At 46.5% G+C, this 27911-nt stretch overlaps 1 protein-coding gene and 1 long non-coding RNA gene across 2 annotated transcripts; one reads left to right on the top strand and one right to left on the bottom strand.

The window, feature by feature from the left end:
* Positions 1 to 449: 449 nt before the first annotated feature.
* On the bottom strand, positions 450 to 2625 carry LOC111945163 (uncharacterized). The gene is made up of 2 exons (XR_002871549.2): positions 2388 to 2625; positions 450 to 881 (listed from the first exon to the last, which is right to left on the bottom strand). It is a non-coding gene; the product is annotated as an uncharacterized LOC111945163 (long non-coding RNA).
* Positions 2626 to 2660: 35 nt separating this feature from the next.
* GARS1 (glycyl-tRNA synthetase 1) lies at positions 2661 to 26898 on the top strand. The gene is made up of 17 exons (XM_086866677.1): positions 2661 to 2931; positions 5947 to 6048; positions 8689 to 8791; positions 9745 to 9886; positions 10549 to 10637; positions 12092 to 12168; positions 13468 to 13613; positions 14102 to 14251; positions 15690 to 15852; positions 16823 to 16987; positions 19206 to 19313; positions 19635 to 19780; positions 20990 to 21075; positions 21551 to 21660; positions 23857 to 23950; positions 24777 to 24967; positions 26541 to 26898. Exons 1-17 carry the CDS (start codon positions 2794 to 2796, stop codon positions 26664 to 26666), a joined length of 2136 nt encoding a protein of 711 aa, XP_086722803.1. The 5' UTR covers positions 2661 to 2793; the 3' UTR covers positions 26667 to 26898.
* The last annotated feature ends 1013 nt before the right edge of the window (positions 26899 to 27911 follow it).

A 27911-nucleotide genomic window follows, 5' to 3' on the forward strand; every position in this document is an offset into this window, starting at 1 on the left:
CCCCAGAGGATTAGGAGGATCCCCAGAGTATGGGGAAGATGGCACAGGCACACTGTGGGTTTGTGCCCACAGGCCCTCCATTGGATGCACAAAGCCCTTCCCACTGAAATCAGCTTGGAGATGAGGTTCAACAAACCCCAGATGTGACCCAGTTCTGGGGATCCAGTTTGCTCATGGTCTCTCACATCAGCTATGGCTGGGTGCAAAACCCTGCCTGATTTTCCTGCCATCCTGCACAACTTAACAAGTATCCAGCAGGAATCCAAGGATTCCAAATCAACACTCTCCATCTTCACCAGCACCATTACAAAAGGGCCATTCAGGGTTTCCTTGTGTTCTCCCCACTCACCCACCTCTAACCTTGCCCTAAAAATTTGTTCACCCTCCCTTTTCCTTCCCTTTTTTCCTCTTCTTTTATTGCTTTGTTCTTTTATCTAAAAAAACCCAAAGCCAACACAACTTTGTAAGTTCAAGTTGACTGTACAACCCAAACCTTGTGCTAGCCCAGAGCATGGGCAGACAAACACATCATGAAGGATTTGTTCACAAGGACAGGTCTTGCTCCATAGGTGTTCTCAGCCAGATGCTTCTTGAAGTCCTTTGTGTGAAGTGCTGCACCCACAGTTAGTTGGGAATGGGCAGGGAGGGGATCTTTTTGGCCCTTTTGTGTTTAGGTTGCTCCATACCAGCTGGTGACAATGCTGGAACTGGTCCCAGGCATGGGGTTTTTTTCCAAGGAGAGGTGTTGCTGGGGTCAGCACCCCGTGCAAGGCAGGATTTCATCCAGGGGAAAAGGCTCAAGGCACCAGTCTGGCCCATCTCCATCCTGCAGTCCTGCCCTGGGGACCAAGCCTCTGCCACTGAGGAGGGGAGGAAACCTTCTAGGAGGAGGAAAAAGAGATTTTTGAGAAATGCTGCTACTTGGTACGGGTACCTTCAAGTGTAGCATAGGAGAACAGAGCTGCCCCTGGTCACTGGGGTTTCCCATCTCCCAGGGTTCTGACCATGTTTCCTCTACTATCCCAGCTGGCTGGGATTCCTCATTCTTCCACATGAGCCAGTTCCTTCCGAGGCTGATTCCACAATCTTCACATCTTAACTCCATGACAAGCTAGAAGGGGACTGCAGAGCCAGTCCTTACACTTTTATCAGCACAGGATTAATTAAAAAAAAAAAATTAAAAAAAAAAATCAGAAATAGAAAACAGCTCGGCATTAACCTCATGCTACAGCAATTTCCAAGCAGGTACGCCAGCGAAATAAAAACAGCAATTTGCAGCTAAATAAAAATAACAGTTAAGCATTTGAAACACAAATGCACCATTCAGGAGGAGCAGATAAATATTCAGACGCGTTCATTAGGAGGTTGAGGCTGTCTCTCAAATAAACAGACAGGTACAAAATAGCAGCCTGAATACTCCAATTACGCCAACATTGCATCAGTGCCGATGCTCCCGGCTCCGAGAGTGGGAGGGGGAGAAGGAGAGAGGGTGAGGAGGAGGAGGGCAGTGGGGAAAGCATGTGTGGGAAATGCATTATTATTATTATTGCTTTTTTTTAAAATTTGCCTTAAATTTTGTTTTATGTAACCGGTGTTTGGATTCTCTTTCCGAGAGGGTTTAACTCCTGGGGATGGGAAGTTCTCTTGCGGCACCATGCTCGTCACGGCTCCTCTGCCTGATCTGGGCTTGCTTGGCCTGGCTCCCAGGGAAGACCCCCCACACTGGGGAAAGCAGGACTTGGCCTCCTGCCCACGGCCCTAAACCCACCCTGCACAGCCCCGGGGCAGCGAGGCACGGCCTTGGATCAGCGCAAAGCAAAACAGCGCCGAGCCCAAAAGCTACAAAGCCTTTGGAGCTCAAGTACTGCAACTGACTGGAAAAACAACACGCTGCCCCCAGCCCCCCGCCATCCCCTCCGCTCCTGCGAGTCCCTGCCCCAAGGCCGGGACACCTATGGGGCTGTGGCTCTGGGACGAGGGGACACTGAGCACAGAGGGTCCGGGTTGTGCTGGTGTGGGGCTGCGGGGGTGCTCAGGGACATCCCTGGGGGTGTCCCCAACCCCAAGGACATTTTGACACATGTCACCTGTGTGGGGACAGGAGCCACCCTGCCTCACACGCACTGCAGGGGGACACAACAGGAGGCCTGCTGTGGGCCTGGGGATGCTCAGGGACAATAGGGTGTCCCCTACCCATGGACAGCGACACTTCTGGTGGTGTCAGGTGTCACCTGAAGGGGAGCAGGTACCACCCTACCCCACGCACCCCAGGGGAGGTGCAGTACTCCCACCACACACGACCCCTGCTGTGGGGCTGGGGGTGTGCTCAAGGACCGCGGGGTGCCTCCAACCCCAAGGACAGCCACACTTTCGGGGTGACACGTCACCTGAAGGAACCGGGCAGGCGTCACCCTGCCCCACGCACAACTCGGGAGGATGTGGCACTTCCCAGCATACACAAACTCTTGTGTGGTCCGGAGGGGCTGCCCGGGGGTGTCGTTGGTGGTGTCCGGTGTCCCCGGGGAGGGTGTGGGGGTGACAGGTGCCGCCGCTCCCCGCTCCGGCCGCGCGGGGGCGCAGCGCTCCCCTCACGAGGGCCGCGGGAGCGCGCACCGGCGGCGCCGCGCGTGCGCGGTGCGCGCCCCCTGCCGGCCGCGCGCGCGCGCCCCGTGCCGAATCTGCGGGCAGTGCGGAAAGTGCCGCGCTTCACCCGCGCCGCGCTTTACCCCGGCCGCGATTTCATCATGCGGGGGGCGGGCGCCGCTCCGCCCGCTCCTCCTCCTCCTCCTCCTCATGCCGCTTCCCCGTAGCGTCCTGCCCGCCCTGCTGCGCCGCCTCGCCCGCCCGCTCCGCTCCGCCGCCCCCCCCGCCATGGACGGCCCGCAGGCCGAGGCGCTGCTGGCGCCGCTCCGGAACGCGGTGCGGCAGCAGGTAACGCGCCCCGGCCCGCGCCCCGCCGGAGGGGCTCGGGGGTGTCGCCCGGGGGTCGGGCGGGCTGTGGGAGGTGCCCCCGGGGCTCCTCGGGGGTTGCCCGCCCTGCGGAGGGGTCTTGGCGCATCCCCCCGGGCGCTGCGGCGGCTCCGGCTCCCGGCTCGGAGCGGGCCCCGGCTGTCCCCGTGGGTGTCCCCGGGGTTCCTGCCCAGCGGGTGCGGAGCGGCCTCTCGGGCACAGCTATCGCGTGCGGGTTTCCCCCCTTGGCTCTTTCCCCACCGGAGCTGCCTGGCAGGGCTGGGTCTGTGCGTCAGCCTACCTGTGTGTCCCCTCCCGGGCTGGCTGTGCCCGGGCTGGCTCCCCGTGCCCTGCCCTAGGGCCCCTCCTCGTGTCCCTCGTCCCTTCGGGGTCACGCGGTGATGTCCCCTCCGAGCTGAGTTTCGGGGGTAAATGACGTTCTCTGGAGCTGCATATTTGCCTGGTGCAGTAAGGGATGGTAATTCCTTTGCCATTTCATCATTCTCATTAATCTAGGTGGGTGATGTGTCCTTTTGGCTGGGGCTGCATCGCATTCTCATCCCATCTCCCTCCTTTTACCTCTATAACCCTTCGTACCTGAGAAGGATTTGGTTGTCTCTTCGTTTCCTAAATAAACCTTGGCACACCGGCTGCGTACGGTAATGGATCTTGTGCAGTTCCTTTTTCTCTCTTCACCACCTGCCAGACCTGTGTGTCCCCCATGTGCCTCCTTTAAGTGGCTGAATCCACATTATTCTCCTTAGCTATGCGTGTGTCCCTTGTATTCGCAGATTTGTGCGTGTATTTCCCCATTAAATGAGTGGATTTATGGCCCTCTAATTATGCCAGCACTTCAGTGAGTTTTTATTATGAATCACTGTACAGCATAATGCCTTGGCAGGAGAGCTGCTTGTAAATAAAGCAATGATCTCTAGAACCAGCCAATTTATTTAGTTTAAAATCCTGGGTGCCGTCATTTGCCTGTGAGTACCAACGCACCCCTTCTTTTCAGGGGTTTAAACTGGGATGTGGGGCACCAAGGGGAAAAAAAAAACAACATTGTCCAGCTGGGGCCACACATATTGTGTTGTACAACTGGATGTAGTAATTCCCAGAGATATTTGCACAGGAGGAAAGGGAGGGGATAACAAAGATCGGGGTGGTTGATGCCTTTGGATGCAGGAGTCTGTGTCTGGCAGCTCCAGGAGAAGTGGTTTAATTAAACCTAAGGGACTCAGCCTATGGAGAGGGAGCAGCCTATCTTCCTGCAGCAGTGCCTGATGCAATAAGCTGCCGTGATCCAGGGGTGGATCCCTCCCTGCTCTGCTGGTCTGTGGGACAAAGCTGCAGCAAAATTTGCCACATCGAGTGCTGCTGTGCACTCCTCCTCTTGGGCAGGGCTCGAGATCGGAGCTGTAATTAGATTGAGTCCTGTCAGCAGGCGTAATTATTTGTTTCAGTTGTGTTTGGGTTGTTTTTGGTTTTTTTTTTCCCTTCTCCTTGCGTATGTCTGAGCACTCTTACTTATAGGTCAAGACAAAGAGTTGCTGTGTGCTGCTTTTGGATGCTCAGCAGTGAGCAGGGTGAGGGCTCTGTTGAGTCAGCAGGAGCTGCTTTGCTGCTGCCTTGATGTTTTTCCACTGCCGACCCCCCTGGCTCAACAAAGGCAATTTGGATTTCTACTTTAAAAGAAAAAAACACCAGCTCAGATCCCTCCCTCTGCCACGTTTCCCAGGAATGGCAATTGCAGTCCTCAGCCCCAGAGTGGAACTTTCAGGTTTTGGTTTAAGTAGTTAACAGGAAGGAAACAGCAGATTTGTTCTGTTCGTGTACTGATGGGGTTAATCCTGACAGGATTCTTATTTTTCCTTCTTGTGTGTGTTTTAATGCAGTCCTTGGAGACTTCCTTTTATTAATAAAATGAGCCTTTGAACCCCTCAGTCTCTGGAGCACTTTTATCTTTTCTAATCTGATTACAGAATGGCAATCTGTGTAGTCTCTTCTCTTTGCTTTCTCAGTTACCTGTAATGTTTATATCAGGAAAGTTCAGAATCTTGGGAGAAAAGTTGGTATTGTGGAAATGTTGTATTCTCTGTGAATTATGGGGGCTTTTTCCTTTTTTTTTTTTTTTTTTTTTTTTCCTCCTTTTTCCCTCAAGATATGCAAGGTACAAGAAAAATGCTGAACTTGGAGCATCCCATTTTTAGAATACCCCACTTGGGGTGGCTTTGGCATCTCTTTTTTCCTCCCAGCACCTTTGTCCTTCTCAACAATTCAAGCTAGATCCTGGTTTTGGTGAAGAAGAGTGGACTCAAAGGAAGACTTTTAGTTAACTTATCTCCAGGAGCAAGCTGGGCTTGACAGCTGAGGATCATGTTCATAAAAGAACCTTTTTGGGTGTGTTGGGATTGAGCACTTCCCTGGGCTGAAAGGGGAGAATCGTCCCCACAGGGCAGAGAGACCTTTGTGGAGTTGTAACAAGGTGGTGCTGGTTTGACTCAGGTCAAGATCTCCTCTGAGCCCACTGCAGGATTTTGCTGCTCTGAAATATTTGGCTTTGGGTTTTTTTTTTAAAGGGTATTTTTTTGTTGTTGCTGTTGACTTTGTTCTATCTCGAAGTTACTGAACTGGTTTTAATAATAACAATTTTTACTCAAAATGCAGTGTTTTCTGTGCTTAGATATTGGGCTGCAAATATAGTAAGTGCATCCTCAAAGACAGAAACCAGGAATTAGTGGAAATATGATGTACACAGAGGAATATAATTACACATGGATATTGAATAGCAGCTCTGTGATTTAACAGTTGTGTGGGGTGGTTGAATTTCCCTAATGAAGTCTACTCTGCTAAGTCTTAAAGCATGTTTCTCTCTCACAGCCTCTGGAGACCTGTGTGCAGGCTGGACAAAAATCTCCTTTTGGATTGTCAGGGGAGCTGGAAGAAAGAGAGATCTTACCTGTGGCAAAGAATGAATCTATAATGTTCTTTTCCCCCTAGGGAGAGTTGGTGAGGAAGCTGAAGGAAGAGAAGGCTCCCCAGGTTGACATAGACAGAGCAGTAGCAGAGCTCAAAGCTCGGAAGAGAGTCCTAGAAGCAAAGGTGAGTCTGGAAATTAAATTCTGAGCTCCACAGTTTTGTCTGAAAAGCCTTGAAATCTCTTCTTAATTCTTTATTGCAGGTTTGGTCTAGACAGTCCTAGACTGAATCACTCTGGAAGTAGTTTTTACAGGTTTCCAACTAGTGGCAATTTCATTCTTCACTTGTTACACTTAACTCTGTTAGCATTAAATCATTGTGGAAACAAATACATTCAGGCTGCTCAGTAATCAAAGCTGAAATTGAGTGTATATTCACTAATCTTTGTTTGCTGTATAGATTTTTTTTGTGTGCTGTGAGAGCACATGCTGTTAACTGTGGTGAATTTTCAGATACTTTGTGCATTGAAATTCCCTGAACTGTCATAGAATGAGTTTATTTAGAAATCACCCTTTTTGCTACAGTAACAAAGTCTTTGTAAATGTTTCAAATGAAGTTTGAACAGTTCTTCTCAGCCTTAGAGGTGAAATTGCGTTCCTTTTAAATGCAGGCATGCTCTGAAAAGTCTTTGTGCAAATTAAATGATGGAATTTGAAGTTTGTTGTCTTTAGATCAATAAAGAAGTAAAATACTCTTATCCTGTGAGCTCCCCTCCCCTTCCCAGACTGAAACAACAAAAAGAAACTCTTGAAGCTTAAAAACAATCAGTTGTGCAGATTCACCCAGGTTCTTTCTAATTTCTATTTCATGTAAACATAGTTGTAGTTGTGCCTGGGTGGTACACTTAAAAATAAACAAATTAATGAGTAAATACACTTCTTACAGCTGCCTGACTGTGAGAATGTGAGTTCACCTGAACTGAAACCCATTGACCCTGTTTGTCCTACAGAGTCACGTGGGATGAACAGGTGCTGCTCTCTGCCAGGTCTGGCCTTGTGGCTGCCTGTTTACACACACTGAACCAAGAAAATGTCATTTTTACTGAGTATTCAGCATAGGGACTGGGCTTTGAAACCATTGCATGAAACCTGCATTGATAGCTAGGTCATCCTGGAGGGAATATTGTCTAGATGTTTTCCAAGTTTTGTGTGCCAACCCTCAGAAGCTTGGGGGGATGTCACCAGGCAGGTGAGGGGTCCTGGTATCCCTGTGGGTGTCACCTGGCAGGTGAGGGCTCCTGGAGTCCCTGTGGGTGTCACCAGGCAGGTGAGGGGTCCTGGAGTCCCTGTGGGTGTCACCAGGCAGGTGAGGGGTCCTGGTGTCCCTGTGGGTGTCACCAGGCAGGTGAGGGGTCCTGGAGTCCCTGTGGGTGGCACCAGGCAGGTGAGGGGTCCTGGTATCCCTGTGGGTGTCACCAGGCAGGTGAGGGGTCCTGGTATCCCTGTGGGTGTCACCAGGCAGGTGAGGGGTCCTGGTATCCCTGTGGGTGTCACCAGGCAGGTGAGGGGTCCTGGTGTCCCTGTGGGTATCACCAGGCAGGTGAGGGGTCCTGGTGTCCTTGTGGGTGGCACCAGGCAGGTTTGGAGTTCTGATATCCCTGTGAGCCCCACCTCTGTGTTGGAGGGTGCCTGTAGGATGCATTGGGGAGGTTTCTTAGCACTTACACAATTTGTGTGGGCTGTCAGTGCAAGGGTGACCTTGCAAACGCAGCATCTGCCCTTGGGAGCGCAGCACTCCAGTACTGGGGGTGTTTCTGTCCTGGTGCTGTTCCCAGCAAGGATCAGAATCCCTTCCACCTTTTGGGGAAGGCAGCTATGGTGGTTCTCAGGCCCTGTGGTTCCTGCTTGAAGATGTCAGAGCATCTCCGAATTTGAAGCTTTGAGCAGGGTGGAGTAGTTGAGTACACAGAGTACACTGCTTTTAAAATAAGACCACATTTATTTGTTGATGATAGAAAAGGGGAACTAAATAAATGGACACACAATACTTCTTGTTACCCAAAGGCTTTTCAAATTGATAGTCTGAGACACTTAGGAGGATCTGAATTTATTGAACTTCTGGATTTAGCTCTGTCTTAATTATCAAAACAGCTTCCTTGAAGGAAATCTTTGAAGTCTGTTGATCTCACTAATGGATTAGATTGCAAAAATCACAGGTTTTCAGATAAAATAGTGAATCTGCTCTTAAACATTTTCACAGTATCTTGTCAGGGCATTAAGGCACTCCTAAGTTTTCTGAGTGCAGACCTAAATTTTACAAATAGATTTTCCTTGCACAAGTACCTAAAATTATTCCTTTGGCAGAGCATGAGGATGATGGTGCTTGTAATCTTCACAGTCAAAATTCTTTCATGTGAGGAACACCTTACTGAAAGGTTTATATATGCCAAGAATTAGATATGTGCAGTCTGAGATGCTCACTTGAAGCTCTTTTCATAGTCAGGAGAGGGAAGAAGGTCAGAACTGCTTTGGAAATTGGAATTTTTTTACAGGGATTGTGAGGAAAGCTGAGGATAACTTGCTCAGGGAAAGATAGGTCATGAGTCCATGTCAAGTGTCTAAAATGCTGGATTCAGACAAGGATGTTCATAATCGAGCACTTGAATCTCAGTGGGAAGATTCTTCTTTGGAAAATAAGGATGTTGACAGGATACCTCTTCTTCAAAGTGGTCTTTGCAGACTTTTGACTCTGGTGGGTGAAGAGGATTTCTCCTCCTGCCAGAATCAGGAGCTATTAACTGCTTTTGTTTTGCCTGACTTACAGGAGCTGGCCTTACAGCCCAAAGATGACATTGTGGACAGAGTTAAGATGGAAGACACTCTCAAAAGGAGGTTTTTCTATGACCAAGCCTTTTCTATTTATGGAGGTATGGGTTTGAAGAAATGTAGATTTCAATCCCTTTAATATTCTGGTCTTTCTAGCTGGGTGAAATGCTGCACTCTAGCAGTGTTATATTAATGTGGCATCCAAGATTATTTTTTAAAAGTTTGCTTTAAACTTTCCTGCTTGAGTCTGTAAGCCTTTCAAGAATTCTCCCTTCTTGAAGTGTTTGGGTTGGAATGGGGCTCAGTTTTTGTCTTGTGCTCTCTGAATGGAGATGTGGCCTCCAGGATGCATGTCCTGAGCATTACATTGGTAGAAGATGGCTTCTTTGCTGAGGATAGGGTGTTTGGGGCTTAAGGAGATCATCAGCTTATTTATTATTTATAACCATTCATCTCTACCTGAGCTTCTCTTGGCAAATTAATCACAGAATATTCTGAGCTGGAAGGGACCCACAAGGATCATGGATTCCAGCTCTTAAGTGAATGGCCCACAAGGGGACCAACAGTGCTTAAACTCACTGTGAACTTCAGAACCTTTTCCAATGAACCTTATGGCACAGGTGAATAAATGTGGCTGTTAAACCTCTTCAGATGGCTGATATGAGCAGCACAGTGCCTCTATCATTACTGCTCTTTCACCTTAGATGCTAAATTACGTACTTTGAGTTGTTTTTTGTTAATCTTTGCAGCTACATTGGGGATTTGCAGATACATGTTATCTATTACTGACAATAACACTGCTTCAGGTGGTGCATGATCACTTCTGTTGTGTCCATTGGTGGAGGGAATGTGGTTTTTAGGGTTGTTGGCTGCAGGAGTTTATCTGTTTTAGTTTCTGTCAGTAACTGATGCCTCAGTACTCTGCAGCTGGACTGTGCTTCATGCTCATAAAAGGAAACCAACTGATGGAAATTCTGAGAAGGGAAGGCATCTCCTCCAAACAGTGAAGCTTTGTACAATCTCACACTTCTTTTTTACCTTTTCCTCTTCTCAGGAGTCAGTGGTCTGTATGACTTTGGGCCTGTTGGGTGTGCTTTGAAGAACAACATCATCCAAGCATGGAGACATCACTTTATTCAGGAAGAGCAAATCCTGGAGATTGACTGCACCATGCTCACACCTGAGCCAGTTCTAAAGTAAATGTGGGATTGTTTTTTTTTCTGTTGTTGTTGTTTTTGTTTTGTTTTGTTTTTTTAACCTGCAGCATTTAATTTCTGGTCATAAGTGCTTTTTCTAGTGTTCTGTAAAATTACCCACAGGGATCTTGAGTCTGGGTCACCTAATTTCATGCCATAATTAGGTACCAGTGCACAGGTCAGTGTCAAAAGCTGTTGTTTCGTAAGTCAGGGAAGGCAGTGGCACTCACATTTGAGAGTTCAAAGCCTCCTAACACTCCCATTAGGTAAGAAATTGTCATTATTCCTTTTTCTAAAAGATCAAGAAGACAAGAAAAAGGGCAGAAGCTTTCATGCAGCTGAGATATAAAATACTGGGAATATCTCCACCTGAATTAGTGGTTACTCCTCACTACTGCAGCTGTGTCTAGTTTTGATCACAATGCAGTTCCTGAATGCATTAAGTGTCCTCTTTGTGACACATTTTAAGATTTAGATGTATTGATGCTTCCCACAGATCATATTTTTCTGAGGTTAATGTGAACTCTGTAATCTGAAGCAGGAGTGAGCCTGCAATTTTTGAAGGATTTCACTTTGATAAAGGTCTGTCCACTAAAATCGCACAGACCTGGGGCTGTCTGGTGGTGACTGTCACATTCCTTGTTGTCTGTCACCTCTTCTAGGACTTCTGGCCATGTAGACAAGTTTGCTGACTTCATGGTGAAAGATGTGAAGAACGGGGAATGTTTTCGTGCTGATCATCTCTTAAAAGGTTTGATATTGTTCCAAGCTAGGTGGGCCTGGGGATTTCCTGCAGTGGTACAAGCACTGGGAAAGAGAATCTTTCTCAAGGAAAGCCTGCTGGTGTAGCCAGTCTTTCATACTTGTGTTTGCAGCTAATTAATCATACCATACCAAAAATATTGTAGGTTCTGTGAGTGTCTTAAATGAGGTTCAGGATCTCGGGTGAAAACACTATTTTGTCCCTTTTTATAAAATCCAATGTCATCAGGCTGTGAAAGATTACTAAGATTACTAAGCCAAGGATTCCCTATATAACAAGATTCCATACAGGAATAATAATAAATAAGTACACTAGTAATTTTAACCAGCACTAAACCCACATTATTTAATACATTAATCAAAAAACTCAAATCAGCTAACCTGAACCACTACATGTACTCCACTGCATTCTGATCTTAGTTTTCTTGAATTTCAGTTGCTTTTTTAAGTACTGAGAAACAATTTATTGTGATGGGTCAGAGTATGTTTTTTCTGTGAGAGGTCAATTATGTGGCAGTGGGTGACTTTAATGTGTTTAATTAGAAATAGGCCTCAGGCATTTCTTTGATTTGCTAAGTCCTCACACTTCCTGGTTATTAAAATTTGTTTGGAAAAACAAACCAAGAAGGTCACACGAAGGAATCTCAGAAATAAGAAGTCTGTAAACTTTCTCATGTACAGCTCCACTGTGAATGGAAGGACTGTTCCATTCTGCTTAAGTGAGTTGTGCTCTCTGGTTTTTGAGCCTTTTCCTTGAAATTCAAGTATGCAGAACAATCTATACTGGCATTAAAGCAGTCTTCATGATTTTCATCAAGATTTTTTTTGTCCAAAAAAACCCTCAAAAGAAGCCCATCCAACCTCTGCCTCCTTTGGTGAGCAGCCTCATCAACAAGCATGTCCCTGTGTTCTGCAGCCCCTCCCTGTGAGCAGCCACCTGCTGTTACTGCCAAACTGAGCTGTTACTGACTAAAAAGTCAAATTGCTTTTTTCAAACAAGAGTGGGAAGTCCTGGCATCACTGTGTGCCTTTGTGTGTCAGGGAGGATGTTGTGCTGTAACGTGGAATGCAGTCCAGCCCCACGGTACCAGCTCTGTACCTGCCTCTGTGAATAAAACCAGCCTTGCTGCTTGGAATCAGATATTTCATTTCTTGTCTGTGTATTAGAAATCAAGAAGAGGGCTACAAAGCCATTGCTTGAGTTTAGAGAAATAATATTGGAAAGGAACTGGATAAGAATGTGTTGTTTTTCCTGTGGCACACCAGTACAGTGAACTGGAGGTCAGCACTGCCCTGAGGCCATGACTGGAATTACCCTGGTGGACACTGTCCGGACAAGTTGTGGACATCACTAAACTCATGCTGGGGGATCCTTCTGAGCTGTTTTATGCTGGGGTCAGTGGTGGAATTGGACTATAAACTCATGACCAACTTTTCTTACAGCTCACCTGCAGAAACTGATGTCTGACAAGAAGTGCACAGCAGAGAAAAAGGCAGAAATGGAAAATGTTCTAACACAGGTGGGTGCTGCTTCGGGGAGAGGGGTGTGTGATAGACTCCAGAGGCAGTGATCCTTTTCTGTTCCTGAAGGATCTCAGAAGTCTTTACCCCAGAGAGCCTCTCAAACACTGAAAATTTAATTGTTACTAAATACTCTGAGCTTGCTGGTGAATCACATCTCCCTCACTGTTTTGGAGAGTTGCTGCTATTATGTTAATGAATCTCTTGAGTGTTGGGTTGAGAGGGCTGAAGCTCAGTCTTGGAAATGGTCTGTTCTGTTTCACTTCATACCCTGGCAGAAAGCTTTTACATTTGTCAGTCCCTTCTGTGGGATTGTCATACAAAGCAACAGAGATGGATCACAAATTTTGTCAGGGTTTTTTTTGAGTCAGCTTAGCACTCATTTGCTTTGTTCTGAAATTGTCTTGGCTTTGAGGCACTGGGGATTTGTTCCTCTGTCTCTGGCACCCCACAAAGATTTTTCCTGTGTTTACCATGGGAATAGTTGGTGCTCAGGCTGACATTCCTGAACAACTGTACAAACGTTTGCCTTTATTTTTTTTTTTGTTTTATTTTGTTTTTAATGTTTGTTCTCATGACTTCTAGGATAAATGCTTCCAAAGTCATGCATTGAACAAATGTTTCCTTCCAGAAACTCTTTTTGTCAATGTTTTGCATCACTGAGCAGCTGTCACTAGGTTTTCCACACTACAGCACAGAACTTTCACCATCCTTTAGGGAAACCTCTCTATTAATAAAGTGTTTTTATATCCTGTTTTTGGATTTTTTTCCCTGGTAAATGAAAGATCATGACAACTACAAATGCAGAACAGCTCTGAAAGGGCATCTGATGCATAGCTTGAATATTGTGTTTCAATCAGCATAAGAAAGAGAAAGGAGTGCAAACAAAACCCTGCAGAAATTTTAGATTTCTTCTCTCTCATTGCTGTATTTCTTTTTATTTTGCTCCCAGCACAGACCTCCCCATGTTTTAGCTGGATCTGTTCAAAAGAATCTGTTCTGGTGGGTGGTGGTGCAGTCCCAGTGATTTTTCTTGTGCTTTACACCCACTCTTAAGCTCAGACTTCCTGTGGTATGATAAATCCCAGACCTATTACTAAAATGGGTTTGCAAATGTGCAAAGTGTATTCTTGTATCACTAGTTCAAACTTCAGCTTGCTTGAAAATTCAGGTTAGAAGGGAATATTTTGGGCAGGTGATTCAGAGCTGTGGATCACGCTCAGTAAAAGATAAAGAGGACATTCATTCCTGTTATCTTGTCTAGTAATTAAAATAATTCTCCTGTGTTTTGATATTAGTTGGACAATTATGGCCAGCAAGAGCTTGCAGATCTCTTTGTGAACTACAATGTGAAGTCCCCTGTCACTGGGAATGACCTGTCCCCTCCTGTTTCTTTCAATCTGATGTTCAAGACCTCCATTGGGCCTGGAGGAAACATGCCTGGGTAGGTGCTAATTTCATCCTGCTCACACTCTCCTTGCTTTAGAGATTATTTGGAATAAAAATGAAATCTCTGGAGTAGCCTTGCCTTGCATGTCAGTCCCAGCCTCCTGTAGCATTCCTTGGAGTCTTGGGGAAAGGCAGGAGAAAGAAGGGGCTGTTGGAGAATCATGAAAATACTTAAAGCACCCATGATACAGATCCAGCTGTGCCCTTACTGGTTGGAATAGTTTCCATAAAGCCAGTTTATGCTGGTCTCCAACTGTCAGTGACTTCATGGCTGTAGAAAAACTACTTCAGGATACCTGTTTGAGGAAGGAGGCGAAGTTTTTTCTCCTTCAGTCTATTACTTAATTGTTTTTTTTTTTGGTCTGGAATTAAAAGTCTCAAGAGAAAAATTTTCACCTGTAAATTTTGTAGCAACTTTGGCTTTCTCCCTGCTTTCCCACCCTGAAATCTTCCTGATTTTACCTTTCACCCATCTCCTTTCAGCTATCTGAGGCCAGAAACTGCACAGGGAATATTCCTCAACTTCAAACGTCTGCTGGAGTTTAACCAAGGCAAATTGCCTTTTGCTGCTGCCCAGATTGGAAATTCCTTCAGGAATGAGATCTCACCCCGCTCCGGCCTTATCAGAGTGAGGTACTGCCAACATCCTCTTTCAGCAGGGAGCATCTTTGTTTTGTTCCAGGGTCTGTGCAGGGTTTCACTTTAGTGCTTTCTCCCAGAGGAATTCTGATTATGTGCTTGATGAGACTCACAGTTTAGATTTTAAGTACAGAATTCCAAGATTTGCTTGTGAGAAGTAGAATCTCTGACATTGTTGTATTAGAAACTCAGTTTCACTGACAGAATTTGGCTCCCATCATAGCCTAAAAGGGTCATGTCAAAGGTAGCTAGCTGTGTTCTCTACAGGGCTTGCTTGTTTAATTATGTTTGTGCAATTTTTGAAACTGAAATCAAAACGTGATTGACCTTGCAGCAATATTTCCTTGTCTCAGTCCTGCAGATTCTGCAGTTCTACAACTTGCTCCAGAGAGGAAGTTGGGAGATTTCCTGACTCAGGACCAGTGTTTGTGTTGCAAGATCAGACAAGCTGGAAAGCTCAGGGTTATTGGAAATTACTTTCAGTTCTGTCTTTGGATAAAAGTGATTATTGCCTTTCACTAGGGATAATCTCTGTATTTAAACTGATCTATCCTATTTGGAAATCTCTTCCATACAATTTGGAACAAGAGCTCCCGTGCACAGGCAGAGTACATGTTGTAAACGTGGTAATTGATTATTTTGTGGTGCCATAAATATCACTGAGAGGCCGTAGCTTCCTTAGCACAGAGGGAACTCAGGAATTTCCTCAATCTTCCTGTTCTGTTTTGCTCATCTGGAAATGAGAACTTCTCTCATGGAAATAATTTTCAGTCAAATATAAATGATATGCTTGTGGCACATATATTGGAGACTGTTATTATGCAATCACAGCAAATTACACCCTGATGGCTGTGATTTACAGTTAATGATTACCTAGAGCTTTTTTAAAGGTTCTTGATAATGAGCTAATTCAGTGGAAAGTGATTTCAAGCAAGAAGGCTCAGAATCAATCACTGAGTAAAGATATATTAAAGACAAGTTCTTAAAACAGAATTCATGCCATTGCTGTGTGCTGCAGTATCATTATCTTCAGGAAATTATTACCTCACCTGCTTATTTTTGGCACCTCTGACATGAGTTAAAGCTGCAGATTTAATCATCAGACCCTGTAAGGAGCAACTGCTTTTAATATGGGCACAGAAATCTGGAAAAACTCTAGAGAACTTGTGGAAGTACTTCCAAAGGTGGTGTTCTCTGCTCTGATTCACAGTGGTGTTAACCATGGCCTGGAGAGCTCTAGATGAATATGTTTTGTTAGGAATTTAAAAATGAAACTAAATCTAGTGATGAGATTAGTTCATGTTCTAGTCAGCACATTGTCCTGGCTGGGTCTGCATATGATTTTAAATTACTGGCTTGCTTTGAGAAGCACAATGGCTTATTAGGGTCTAACACATAAAATATTTAATGTGTGTACATTTGTTTTCACTAGGGAATTCACCATGGCAGAAATTGAGCACTTTGTGGACCCCAGTGAGAAAAACCACCCCAAGTTTCAGAACGTGGCAGATCTCAACATCCTCCTGTACTCGGCCAAGGCCCAGGTCAGCGGGCAGTCTGCGCACGTCATGCGGCTGGGAGACGCTGTCCAGCAGGTAACCTTCCTCTCACAGCACACTGAGCTTGCTCCCTGCAGCATTGCTCTCAAGGCCAAGTTACAAACTGGCTTTTTAAAACTGGGGCTCTGAGTGATGTGTATGTCCAGTCCCCTGTTGGTCTGAGCACACGTAGTGCAGTTGAAATATTCCGAATCCAGGACTGAGGGCATGGATCAACTCCCTGTGCTGGGCTTACACAAAGCTTGTGTTGTGTTGGTCCCAGGTTTATGAATAGATTCTCTTCAGTGAATCAGTGAGACTGAGATCTGGGCCTTGCTACCAGAAGAGTGCAGGTGGTAGCAAGGAGTGCTGGGGTAGGGGTTGGAAGCTAAACTTCATACTTAGCTAGTGAAGAGGGACAGTAAGGAATATTAACACAAGCAGTGTCTGGGAATCTCATATCCAGCTGCTGGCCCCCATGAGTATGTGGCTTGCATAATTAGATAAATCACTACCTGATTCATCTAATTATGAATGGGTTGATTTACCAACCTCCTCCGCCCCATTTCCTCCAATGCCCAAATGAAGAAAAAAAAATCAAAAAACCACCAAAACACTACCTTTAAAAAACATAAACAAAGCAAAAAGCCCCAAAAACAAGAGCCAAAAAAAAAGAAAAAGAGAACACCACCCCTCTGTTGTATTGCAGCTGTGAACTGTAGGGTGCAGCTGTTGTAAGGCCAGTGACTGCACTGCTGCATACAGTGGGGTATTTACAAGTAGGTGATCCTCAGAGCCAGTGGGTGATGAGTCCTGCAGTGACAGTATCTCACTGTTTGGGTCAGATGGAGATGATGCCAGTGGCAGGAGGTGAATCTGAAGAGATGTAACAGCTTCAGAGGAGCCAGAACTTAACCACAAGTTCTATCTGTAACGTGTCAGGTTGCCTGCAAAAGTTCAACAAATCATGACTTTGCTTCCTTAGGAATTCATGTGGGTGTTTTCTTCCTGCTTTTTCTCCCTGCAGGGTGTGATCAATAACTCGGTTCTCGGTTACTTCATCGGCAGAATCTACCTCTTCCTCACGAAGGTCGGCGTCTCCCCGGAGAAGCTGCGCTTCCGACAGCACATGGAGAATGAGATGGCTCATTATGCCTGTGACTGCTGGGATGCAGAGTCCAAAACCTCCTATGTAAGTGGGCAAAGTGGAAACAGCAAGGGGAAGCCCTTGTTTATTTCTGTTTTTTAAAGTTAGGGCTGTGAGTCTGATGCATCTGGCTTGGCTCCATGTTGGTCTGAACACACGTAGTGCAGTTGAAATATTCTGAGTCCAGGACCAAGAGGAGGGTGAGCTCCCTGCACAAAGTTTATGAGCTGCTCATGCTGCTTTGGTAGGTCCAGGCTCCTTTTCTGGAGCCTAAAGTAGCCTGGGGACACTTCACTGGTCAAATTTCATCTGGAGTTAAAGGAAACTGAGTCCTGGTGCTTTCCAAAGACTGTAACTTCTGTAACAGCAGTGGGGAAGGATTTGTTTTGCTGGAGGTGTTATTCCAGGGCAGATTGCTTCCTGCTTGAATGCTTGCTCTTCCTTTCCCTCTTCCATGCTGTGAGAAATGAGTTCACTCCTGCCAGTTCAGACAGCTGGTGCTGGAAGAAAAATTCCTCCAGGATTTGTTATCATCTTCCTGCTGAGTCATTAAGAGCTTTATCATTCAAACCTTGTTGAATGCCTTTTTTTCCCTCATTTATTGTTAGTTGGATTTAGACTTATCACTAGTGATGTTTTGTTACAGCACGTTAGAGGAATAGCAGCCAGTAAAATTCTACCAAACTTTAGATTAGGGAAGAAACAAACCTCCTGCAGCTCAGATGAGTGATTTGTCTTCATATAGAAAAGACCTGGAGAAGTGACTGAAGGTATGTCTTCCTCTGATTGTCCATAGCTGACTTCCACAAGTTCACAGCCTCTTTCCAGCCAGCCCAAAACTGAACATGCGTGGGCCACACCATGTAAATAAGATTATTCAGCTTTCTTTGCAAGCCTTGTCATGATGATGAGGACAGTGCTCACAGAGGGGGTGTCCAACAGCCTAACCCAGGAGTGAGCACAGCAATCCCAGGGTGTGAAAGGAACACCTTGGGAGCTGGACCATGCTTTGGTTTGTTACTTAACTCTAACCAAAAATGTTTGTATCAGCTTACAGCACTCAGTTTTAAGAAGGGAAATGGTCTGAGTAGCTTAAAATCCATTCTATAAATGTACTGCATACAATGGTGTGGGTTAAGGGATTTTAAAGATCCAGCCCACCTCCCATGGGCAGGGACACCTTCCACTATCCCAGGTTGGTCCAAGCCCCATCCAGCCTTGCCTTGGACACTTGCAGGGATGGGGCAGCCACAGCTGCTCTGGGCAGCCTGTGCCAGGGCCTCACCTCCCTCAGAGGGAAGAATTTCTTATTAATGTCTAATCTAAATCTGCCATCTTTTGGTTTAAAGCCATTCTCCCTTGTGCTGTCACTCCATGTCTTTGTCCAAAGTCTCCTTCCAGCTACTGAAGCCCCTTTGGGGACTGGAAGAGCCTTCTCTTCTCCAGGTTGAACAATAAACCTGTATTCTGTGTTTTCTGAGAAGCAGCTGTAACAACCTAATGGCTTAATTTCTGTAAAAATCTTCCAGAATACCTTGGAACACCACAATTGTCAAGCACAGGGATTGTTTCTGTTCACGCACCTTTTCTGATACCCTGCTATATCCAGCTTGGAAAACCACACAACATCTGGCTGCCTGTGCATCCCACACTGATGTGACAGTGAGTGGGAAGCAGCTGCTGAGCCTTGTCTTTCAGGGGATTGTCTGTCAGGAAATCCAGAGGGAGGCTGTATTTGCTGCTTCACCAATCCAGTGTGAACGGTGCTCTGAGATTCCTCCTTGCCACACATGCTGAAATACTGAATTAAGAGCTTCTCTTGCCATGTGATCTGTGTTGTAGCAGCTCCTAAGCCAGGCTTTTGGCCATTCCAGTGTGGCTGATTCCCTGCTCTGTGTGTCCCATTGCCAAGTGGAGCCCTGGGGACATGATGCCTTGTGTGCCTGTGGCATGTGAGTGATAGGACTGTGTGCTCTGGCCCCCGCCTGAGCTGTTGGCACAGGGCTGTGCTCTGCCAAGCCATGTGGAAAAGCTGGCCCTGAGCACAGACACTGGGTAGATGACTGATCATTTCCTCTGGAAACAAATGGAATCACTCAAATGAGGGAGCAACTGGTGAGGGAGGGCTGCTTATTGTAACAGAGCTAATTATGTAGAAAAAACAGTCATGGGAGCAGGGAGGGCTTAAGGGTGAATAAACATATTTGATGGTTAAGTGGACAAAAAAGTGAGTTGGTGAAAGCTTCCAGTTTTGTTTTTTCAGGGTTGGATTGAGATTGTTGGCTGTGCTGATCGCTCCTGCTATGACCTTTCCTGCCATGCCCGCGCCACCAAAGTTCCTCTCATAGCTGAGAAGCATCTCAAAGAACCTATATCCTTTCAGAATAAACCTCAGCTCCTTTCAGCTTCTCTTCAAGTGGAAAGGGATTGGACAGGGAGATGTCTTGGAGATCTGCACAGATGTATTTCAAGTTGCTCCTGTATATTTATCAGGGAAACCTTCAACTACAAGCCAGCATCATTTTGGGAAGTGACCTGGAAAGAACTGAGCATTTGTTACTTTCCTCTCTCAGAGGGAAGTTCCTTCATCCAGTAGTGGAGATGTTTTTGTGTTGTGTAGCAATTAACTTTGACATAATGAAGGAACCAGGCCCTGCTTTCTGTCCTTACTGGCTCCTTAACTGCCTTGTACAGAACAGTCAACATTGTTCAGTTTGAGGCAAATAAGGGAGCCATTGGCAAAGCTTACAAGAAGGATGCCAAGGTGGTGATGGAATACCTTTCCATGTGTGATGAGTGCTACATCAGCGACATGGAGCAGCTGCTCAACGAGAAAGGGTGAGCTGGCTCTGTGTGTGGTACCTTCCTCTGACACCCTGATGTGGCCTCCAAAGGGCTGCTGCATTTATTTGAGCCACCTGAAACCAGTTTCCTTATGAGAGCAGGCTGTGTGGGTCATCTGAGTGCTGTCCTTCTCACCAGGCATTGCTGGTCACCCATCAACATATCTCTGGGTGTATGCACATAAATATTTGTTTGTCTGTGTGGGAATGAGCTGCTGGCTTTAGTAGGATCATCCCAGAAGAGAAACTCATCCCAGAGTTCAGTGAAATGAGAATTGTTTGCCATCTTCACCCCTCTGGTTTGAGAGTGAACCAGGACTGACTTAAAACTTTAATAAAATAATTCTGTGACCAATGGAACAAAATAGTTAAATGAGAAGCAAAACTTGCCTCTGTATCCTCCAGTGTTCAGTGAGGTTCTTTAGGATCTTTTTCAGCCTTTGATTTACTGTGGCAGCAATTTGTATGATTTTCTCTGACCTGCCTTCCTAACAACACCTGCAGGAACTGAAAATATGAGAAGTCTTTACACTTGTCATATTTGTCATAGATTTGGCTAAAACAGTCCAACAGCTGTTGTCTGTGTTAGGAGAAAGCTAATGGTGCAGTAACAAAAAAATAAACTTAATTTCCTGGTTGAAATGGTGCAAGGTGTAGGATCAATGAATACATTAAAGAATGGTAACATTTACATCTTTCTTTCTTTCCCCTGAGCTAAAATTTATTTCTTTCACATCTCTATGAATGTGAAAATGTAGAAAAAAATAGTAGCACTCAAAATGGGCAGAGAAATTGTTGCAGAGAAGAAACTGTAGTCCAGCCAGAATCTCCCTGAAATGGTTCAATAGATGAGTTACAAGCAATATTCCTGGTTTTATTGATAGTCCAGTGCCTGCTTTGTGTGCTTCCCTTTTTCTCTATGCTGTATAGGCTTCATCCTGAGAGTTTCCCATTTGACTTTGCTTCAGGCTGTTAACCACAGCTAAATTCACTGTGATTCTGAAAATGGTTGCTTTTAGTGTACATGTAGTAATTTTATTATTAATGTAAATTTCTTTTAATGGGTGTGCTACATGTTTCTTTCGTCTCTGGGGTTTTCCCTGGCTCCTGTAATCCCAATCTCAGAGTCAACCAAGTGATGCAATTAAGGAAATAACACTTGTTTACTGCCTTAGCTTTTAAATTATTTCTTTTTCCTTTGCAGGGAATTCACTGTTGAAACTGAAGGGAAAACTTTTCTATTAACAAAGGACATGGTTACTGTGAAGAGATTTCAGAAAACATTACATGGTAAATTTGAGTCTTTGTTGTTTCATCATCATCAGGATACACTTTGAGTATCAACTTTATTGGTAGCTTTGTCCTGTAATATTGTAACACAGCATAGGAAAAATGCCAAATGTAATTTCCTTGAAATTTAAGAGTAGGAAGGTTTTTGGAAAGTCAGTGACTGCATCTCCACAGAGTTTTTCTCCTGATACAGAAAATGGGGCTAGAAGGAGACTTTCCAAAATGCATGGATTTAGTGCCTCAAAGAAGCCAGGAAAAGGGCCCTGAGTTGTTTTTTACAGCCTAAATATGTACATGAGCTAAGTCCAAATCTCTATTTCAGGTATTTGTGTTTAGAGCAGAAATGTTTAATCTCTTATTTCCATGTACTCATCTACACGTAACCAGACTTCTGAGCAGAAAGCACCAGCATCCACATCCTTTTCTTGTGTCCAAACACATTTTTAATGGTGATGTATGTTATTTTGTGTTCCAGTGGAAGAAATCATCCCAAATGTCATTGAGCCCTCGTTTGGCATTGGAAGGATCATGTACACAGTGTTTGAGCACACATTCCGCATCCGGGAAGGAGACGAGCAGAGAACGGTGAGTGTCTCTGAGGCTGTGGCAGCTGCAGGCACCTGCCTTCCCCTGACATCTAGGAGAGGGCTAAAATAACACTGCACAATGCCTTGTAGAGATGGCAAAGCCCAGGTGGGCTGTGGAATTGCTGTTTTTCCAGAGTACATGTCATTTTTACATGAGAGCATTCTGAGGCCATGTGTGCTTGAGGCTCTTGCTGGATTACTGGCAAGGAGGTGAGAAATTCCTCCTTCTGGACCCACACTTGGCAGTGTTCCATTGCTCAGAGAAAGGCATATCTTCAATGTTTAATTTCTTTTCTTTCTGCTGCTTTTCCTGGAATCATACTTGTGTGCAGCAGGATGGACAACGTTTGCTCAGTCCCCTGTGAAATTCAGCCTTCTCTGGTTCTGGACATCCCTAAAAGCTTGGCCTGAAGCTTTGCTGTAGCAGGGGCCAGAGGGAAGGGTTTGTTACATAGAGAGCTTCCTCCAGCCAGTGCCCAGGCGTGGTGCTCTGTGCCATTGCTGGTGGCCCATGAGGGGCTGGTTGGAAACTTGGTGCTGCTTCCTGCTTGTTGTTCCTGGCTCCTGGACTGTGTTCATAAAAAAGAAATGTAACGTAATAAAAGCACTTCTTGGTGTCTCTGGGATCCATAGGGTGTCTATGACTGGGGGAACAAGGTTCAGGAGCCCAGAGTTAGGACACAGTTGACTTTGAGTCCCAAACTCCTGAAGTAGAAAATACTGGATTCACCTTCCTTCTAGTACCCCTTTACTTTTTATGTAGCCTGAGCTGCTTTATATTGTGGTACATCTCACATGCATTGCTTCTGTCCCTTTTATAGCTTGCTGATTTCCAGGAAAGATTTTATTATTTTTCCCTCACTTCTGGGATATTTTTATTTTCTGAGGGTGTCTGTGAAGGGTTCTGAAAACCTTTTTGCTGCATATGCTCCATGTGTGTGGAGTTTCAAACAGGAAGTTTGGTTTAGACTGTTCATAAGACTAAATCTCCTGGTAAGACACCTCCACCCTTATTTTTTCTGTAATTCAGATGAGGTTAAAATTTTTCAAGAGTGCTCTAATAGACCTATTGTGGTAGGAGGTAACATTTAGCTGTCAGGAGATAAGGGGGAGTGGAGGCTGAAGAAAACCAGTCCTGCTCCAGTGGTGTGAGATGTCACTGCTGATGTCTTAGAGTAGGCCAGAGACTCCCCCAGAATATTCACCCTGTCTCCAACCTCAGTCAGAGCTTATTCTCACCTCCTGAAAGTCTGATCTGACCATCAAACTTGAATTTACACAGAATTCATAGAATCACTGGGTCAGGAGAGACCTTCAAGATCATTGACTCCAACCCAGCCCTAACACCTCAACCAGACCATGGCACCGGGTGCCACATCCAGTCTTTTGTTAAACACATCCAGGGATGGTGACTCCACCACCTCCCCAGGCAGAACATTCCAGTACTTTATTATTCTTTCCTTTTTCCTAATGTCCAACCTGCATTTCCCTTGGCACAGCTTGAGGCTGTGACCTCTCGTTCTGTCAGTGCTGCCTGGAGAAAGAGACCGACCCCAGCTGCCCACAGCCACCTTTCAGGAGCTGTGGAGAGTGATCAGCTCACCCCTGAGCCTCCTTTTCTCCAGGATAAACACCCCCAGCTCCCTCAGTGGTTCCTCACAGGGTTTGTGTTCCCAGCCCCTCACCAGCCTCGTTGCCTCCTCTGGATGTGCTCAAGTGTCTCAAGGTCCTTCCCAAACTGAGGGGCCAGAACTGGACACAGCACTCGAGGTGTGGCCTCAGCAGTGCCGAGCACAGGGGGAGAATGAGCTCCCTGCTCCTTTGGCCACACCATTCCTGATCCAGGCCAGGGGCCACTGGCCTTCTTGGCCACCAGGGCACTGCTGGCTCGTGTTCAGCTGCTGTCACCAGCACCCCCAGGTCCCTTTCTGGGCACTGTCCAGCCACAGCATCCCCAGCCTAGAGAGGTGCAGGGGGTTGTTGTGGCCAAAATGCAGCACCCAGCACTTGGATTTATTAAACTTCATCCCACTTGATCCCATCCATCCAATCCATCCAGGTCTCTCTCAGAGCCCTCCTCCCTTCCAACAACACACACTCCCAGCTTAGTGTCATCTGTAAATTCACTAATGAAAGACTCAATACCCTCATCCATGTCATCAGTGTGTTCTTGTGCTTTTCCTTTTTTCCACAGTATTTCAGCTTCCCAGCTGTTGTCGCACCGTTCAAGTGCTCCGTTCTTCCTCTGAGCCAGAATCAGGAATTCATGCCTTTTGTCAAGGAATTATGTAAGTGTGTTAAGCACTTTGGCTCTGATGGGGCTGTGCACTGGGAAGAGAAGTCTCTCAAAATAGCATTGGGATCATGTGGCTCTGCAAAGTGCACAGGGAGAGTTGTTGACCTGAACCAGCTGAGTATCCACAAGCTTTGGGTATCCATCAAACTCTTCAGCTGTACCCAAAAAACCCACCACTACCACCTTCCCTGTGTTGGTTTGGAGTGCAGAAGACATTGCTTTTTCTCCTTCTGTGTCAAAAATAAATCTTTCTCACTGCTTAGGAGAAGCTGGACCAGTGGGGGTTTTTGTTTTGTTATTGAAATTCACTTTGCTTTTATTGGCCACCTAATTTATTGAGTCTGTCCCAGAGCTGCTGAGCCTCCAACCATTCTGTCAAATTGCCCACAAGTAGGGGGCATCATGGTAAAAGATAGGGACCATAAAACCGAACAGATGAAGGGGAGGAACAGGGGTTGCATGTCAGACAATGCCTTTTGCTGTCAGCATCAGTCTGCCTGGGACCTTGTCTCCCTGTGCTGGATGTGCCCCGCACACCGAGGCTGGGGTTTGGAGTTAAAGCAGAATCGTGGCACTGCTGACAAGGGGAAAAACTTGGTGACTTTGCCCTTGGGTCAAGAGTTATGGTGCAATGTGGAGAGCTGAGAGAGCAGGGTGGGTTTGACCCTGTGTTCCTACCAAGAGCGGAGCGTTGGATGTTCTGTCAGAATAAACCTGGGACTCTGAGATGCTGCGTGCACCCAGGACAGGCGGCGCTGGTGGGGGCACCGGGAGCCTGTGCTGGGGCCGTGTAACGCCCCCTGCTCTGTTCCCTGCAGCCGAAGCACTGACCAGGAACGGCATCTCCCACAAGGTGGACGACGCGGCGGGGTCCATCGGCCGGCGCTACGCCCGCACGGACGAGATCGGCATCGCCTTCGGCATCACCATCGACTTCGACACCGTGAACCGCAGCCCGCACACGGCCACGCTGCGCGACCGCGACTCCATGCGCCAGATCCGCGCCGAGGTGAGCGCTGCCAGGGGCTGGCACCACGTCTGCTCCTTCTCCCCTGCTGCTTCTGACCTGCTGCTAATCCTTGTGGGAGCTGTGTTGTTCCGATTGGGAACGGCAGAAAAGAACGACACGGACTCTCAAGGGAGTCACAACACGAGAATTTTCTAGTTTATTGTTCTAGGCTTGTCTTACAGACAGATACGTGGAAAATACAGAAAGGAAACTCTTATTGGTTAGCAAAGTGCTACATCACTATCATTGGTCAGTGGGGCTCACCACCCCCCTGACTTTCTCCTGCAAGGAAAAGAAGAAGACAGACAAACAGCACCTGGCAGTTGTTTTCTGTCTCTGAGGATTGTTTTGAAATCCTCCTATGAAGTTCCCAGGCTAGCTTCTCAGGTAGGACTGAGAGGCCATGGGCCTGCAGTTTCTGCAAAGCTAGCATCCATAGAGCTGCCTCCAGCTCTGTAGCAGTTTAGCTGTTGTGAGAAATGCCCAGGAACAGAGAGCGGTCAGACAGAAGATGCTGGCCCAGCTGATAAAGTGAGCAGAAGCTTTTGTTTCTTGCATGCAGAGGTGTTGCTCTTACCTGAAAGCCATGCCTTGTGCTGATTGTGCTGCTCTTTGGAGTGGCTCTTTCCAAGTGAAGGCTGCTGAGATAAAGCAGTGACTGGGTTGTGCCTGGCTTTCAAGGGCTGGGCTGGGTGTAATCCCCAGGCACCAGAAGGCAGAGCACTGGGGTTTGCCTTGCAGTTGGTGTTGCTGTGCAGCACCAGAGGAGCTGATGAACCACTGCCCCAAAGCTGCGTGTGCCCTAAGCATGCTCTGCCAGTGTGGCCACAGTGCAGACTGAAATAGCAGAACCTTGCCTGTGGTGGGCTCTGCCTCTGCTCAGAGCTGGAGGTCTGCAGTCTTGGGGGGTTTTTCAGGTTTGTCTTTTCTCCCTGATGCTCTTTTTGCCTCAGGCACAGTAGGAGATGGTGCTCACCTGTGAGGCTGAGTTGTAGCTCCACAGAAGCAGCTGCAGTGCCTGGGGCTGCTGAGCTGGCTGGGGTTTGGCTGGCTGTAACAGGCAGTGCCAGTTCCTCAGGGCACCCTTCTGTCTTTCTGTCACCTGGGTGACCGCTCACTGCCAACCAGCAGAGATGAGACTTTGCTCTCCTTCAGTTTCTGCAAATTTTCAGCTTTCTGGCTGATCCTTTGCAGCATGACAGTGTGCTGTGAGGAGCAAAGAAAAGGCAACTTACAGCTTTTCTTGTGCTGATCTTACAGTAGGTAGGGCCTAGCTGAATCCTGGCTCACAGCATCTTTTGGATGTGTATATTGGTTTATTTTGCCCTTCCCATACTGTAGCACAACATTACCGTGCTTTGGTTGATCTTTTCCCTCCTGGATCACCCTAATAACAGATAACAGATTGATCTAAGGTGTTCTAATTAATGATTTTCTCCCCAAAAATGATCATCTTCCAGGAGATAATCTTGTACCTTTTCTACTGCTGATGTAAAAATTACCCACGTCCCCAAATACCCAGCTTGATTTTGGTGACTTTGTGTTTCTTATGTTTTTGTGGCTTTTCCTGCAGATCTCTGAACTTCCTGCCATCATCCGAGACCTGGCCAACGGTTATCTCACCTGGGCTGATGTTGAGGCAAAGTATCCACAATTTGAGGGACAAGAGACTGGCAAAAAGGACACAATAGAGGAATAAAGAAAAGGACCTGAAGTTAAATCCTGTCAAAATGTCCACTTTTTACTGTTCATGTTAATATGAAATAAACTTACCGTGTATTATTCAGAGCTGCATTCCTCGTGCACACAGGGAATATTTGGGTATTTTTTTCTTTTCCTCGATTGCTGACCAGATTTAACTTTAAAAACTGAAATAATTGCAGCCTGAGCTGAAGGTGTTACAAATAAATCCACCATTGTGTATGCCTGCCTCTCTGTGTTCCTGCAGCCTTGTGCTTTCTTTAGAAATGCCCCCTTTTTCTCTCATTTTTGCCCTCCTGCTTAGAGCTGTGGGTGTTACAGGTTCATGCACTGGCTTTCATCCGAGTTTGGCTCATCCTGGACTCTGGTGGAAGATGGTCCCAGTTGCATGGGCTGTGTTTGTGAAGGGGTGATCACAGTGCCAGTCCTCTTTTCTCCACTGGTTCAAGCAGCCACCTCAAGAGATGGCTTCAGTGCTCTTTTTTTTGGTGTTTAATGTCTGTATTTCTGCATTTGCACACGGGAGAACAGAGCAGGGGTAGAAAATGCTGTTCCAGTTCTTGCTCCTGCTGGACACGGTTGGTTTCCTTGGCTGAGGGAGTGAGCAGCAAAGAGCTGGCAGGGTTGATTTTTCATTCAATGTCTTCTGGCAGCAAGGGCTGAAACCAGAGACTGCCCTGAGCAGGTGGGAGAAGAGCCAGGTACCCTTTCACTTCCCTGGGCACTGGAGGAATTCAAAGCCCTGTGTTATTGGACCTTGGTTTTGGGGACCAAACCCTGGCCCAGGTAGGGGAGGCCTCACACCTTGTCTTGCAGGCTCTCACCTCACAGAGAAATCTCTGGGCTAGAAACTTTCCCTTTAGAAGGTTGGGAAGTGTTCTCCATGTTTTCACTTGGGTTTAAACACTCATTTAAAGAGGAGTAGAAAACAGGAATCCTGGGATGGTTGGGGTGTGAAGAGATTAATAAAGATCACGCAGCTCCAACCTTCTGCCATTGGCAGGGCACCTCTCACTGTCCCAGGCTGCTCCAAGCCCCATCCAACCTGGCCTTGGACACTTCAGGGATCCAGGGACAGCTGCTCTGGGCACCCTGTGCCAGGGCCTCAGCACCCTCAGGGAGAATTTCCTCCTACCACCTCACCTAAACCTGCACTCTCAGCCATTCCCCCTTGTCCTGTCACTTGAGATTCTTGTCCCAAGTCCCTTTCCAGCTCTCCTGGAGCCCCTTTAGGCACTGGAAG

The sequence above is a fragment of the Cyanistes caeruleus genome, chromosome 1 (genome assembly GCF_971803275.1).
Source record: "Cyanistes caeruleus chromosome 1, bCyaCae1.hap1.1, whole genome shotgun sequence".
NCBI classification, from domain to species: domain Eukaryota; kingdom Metazoa; phylum Chordata; class Aves; order Passeriformes; family Paridae; genus Cyanistes; species Cyanistes caeruleus.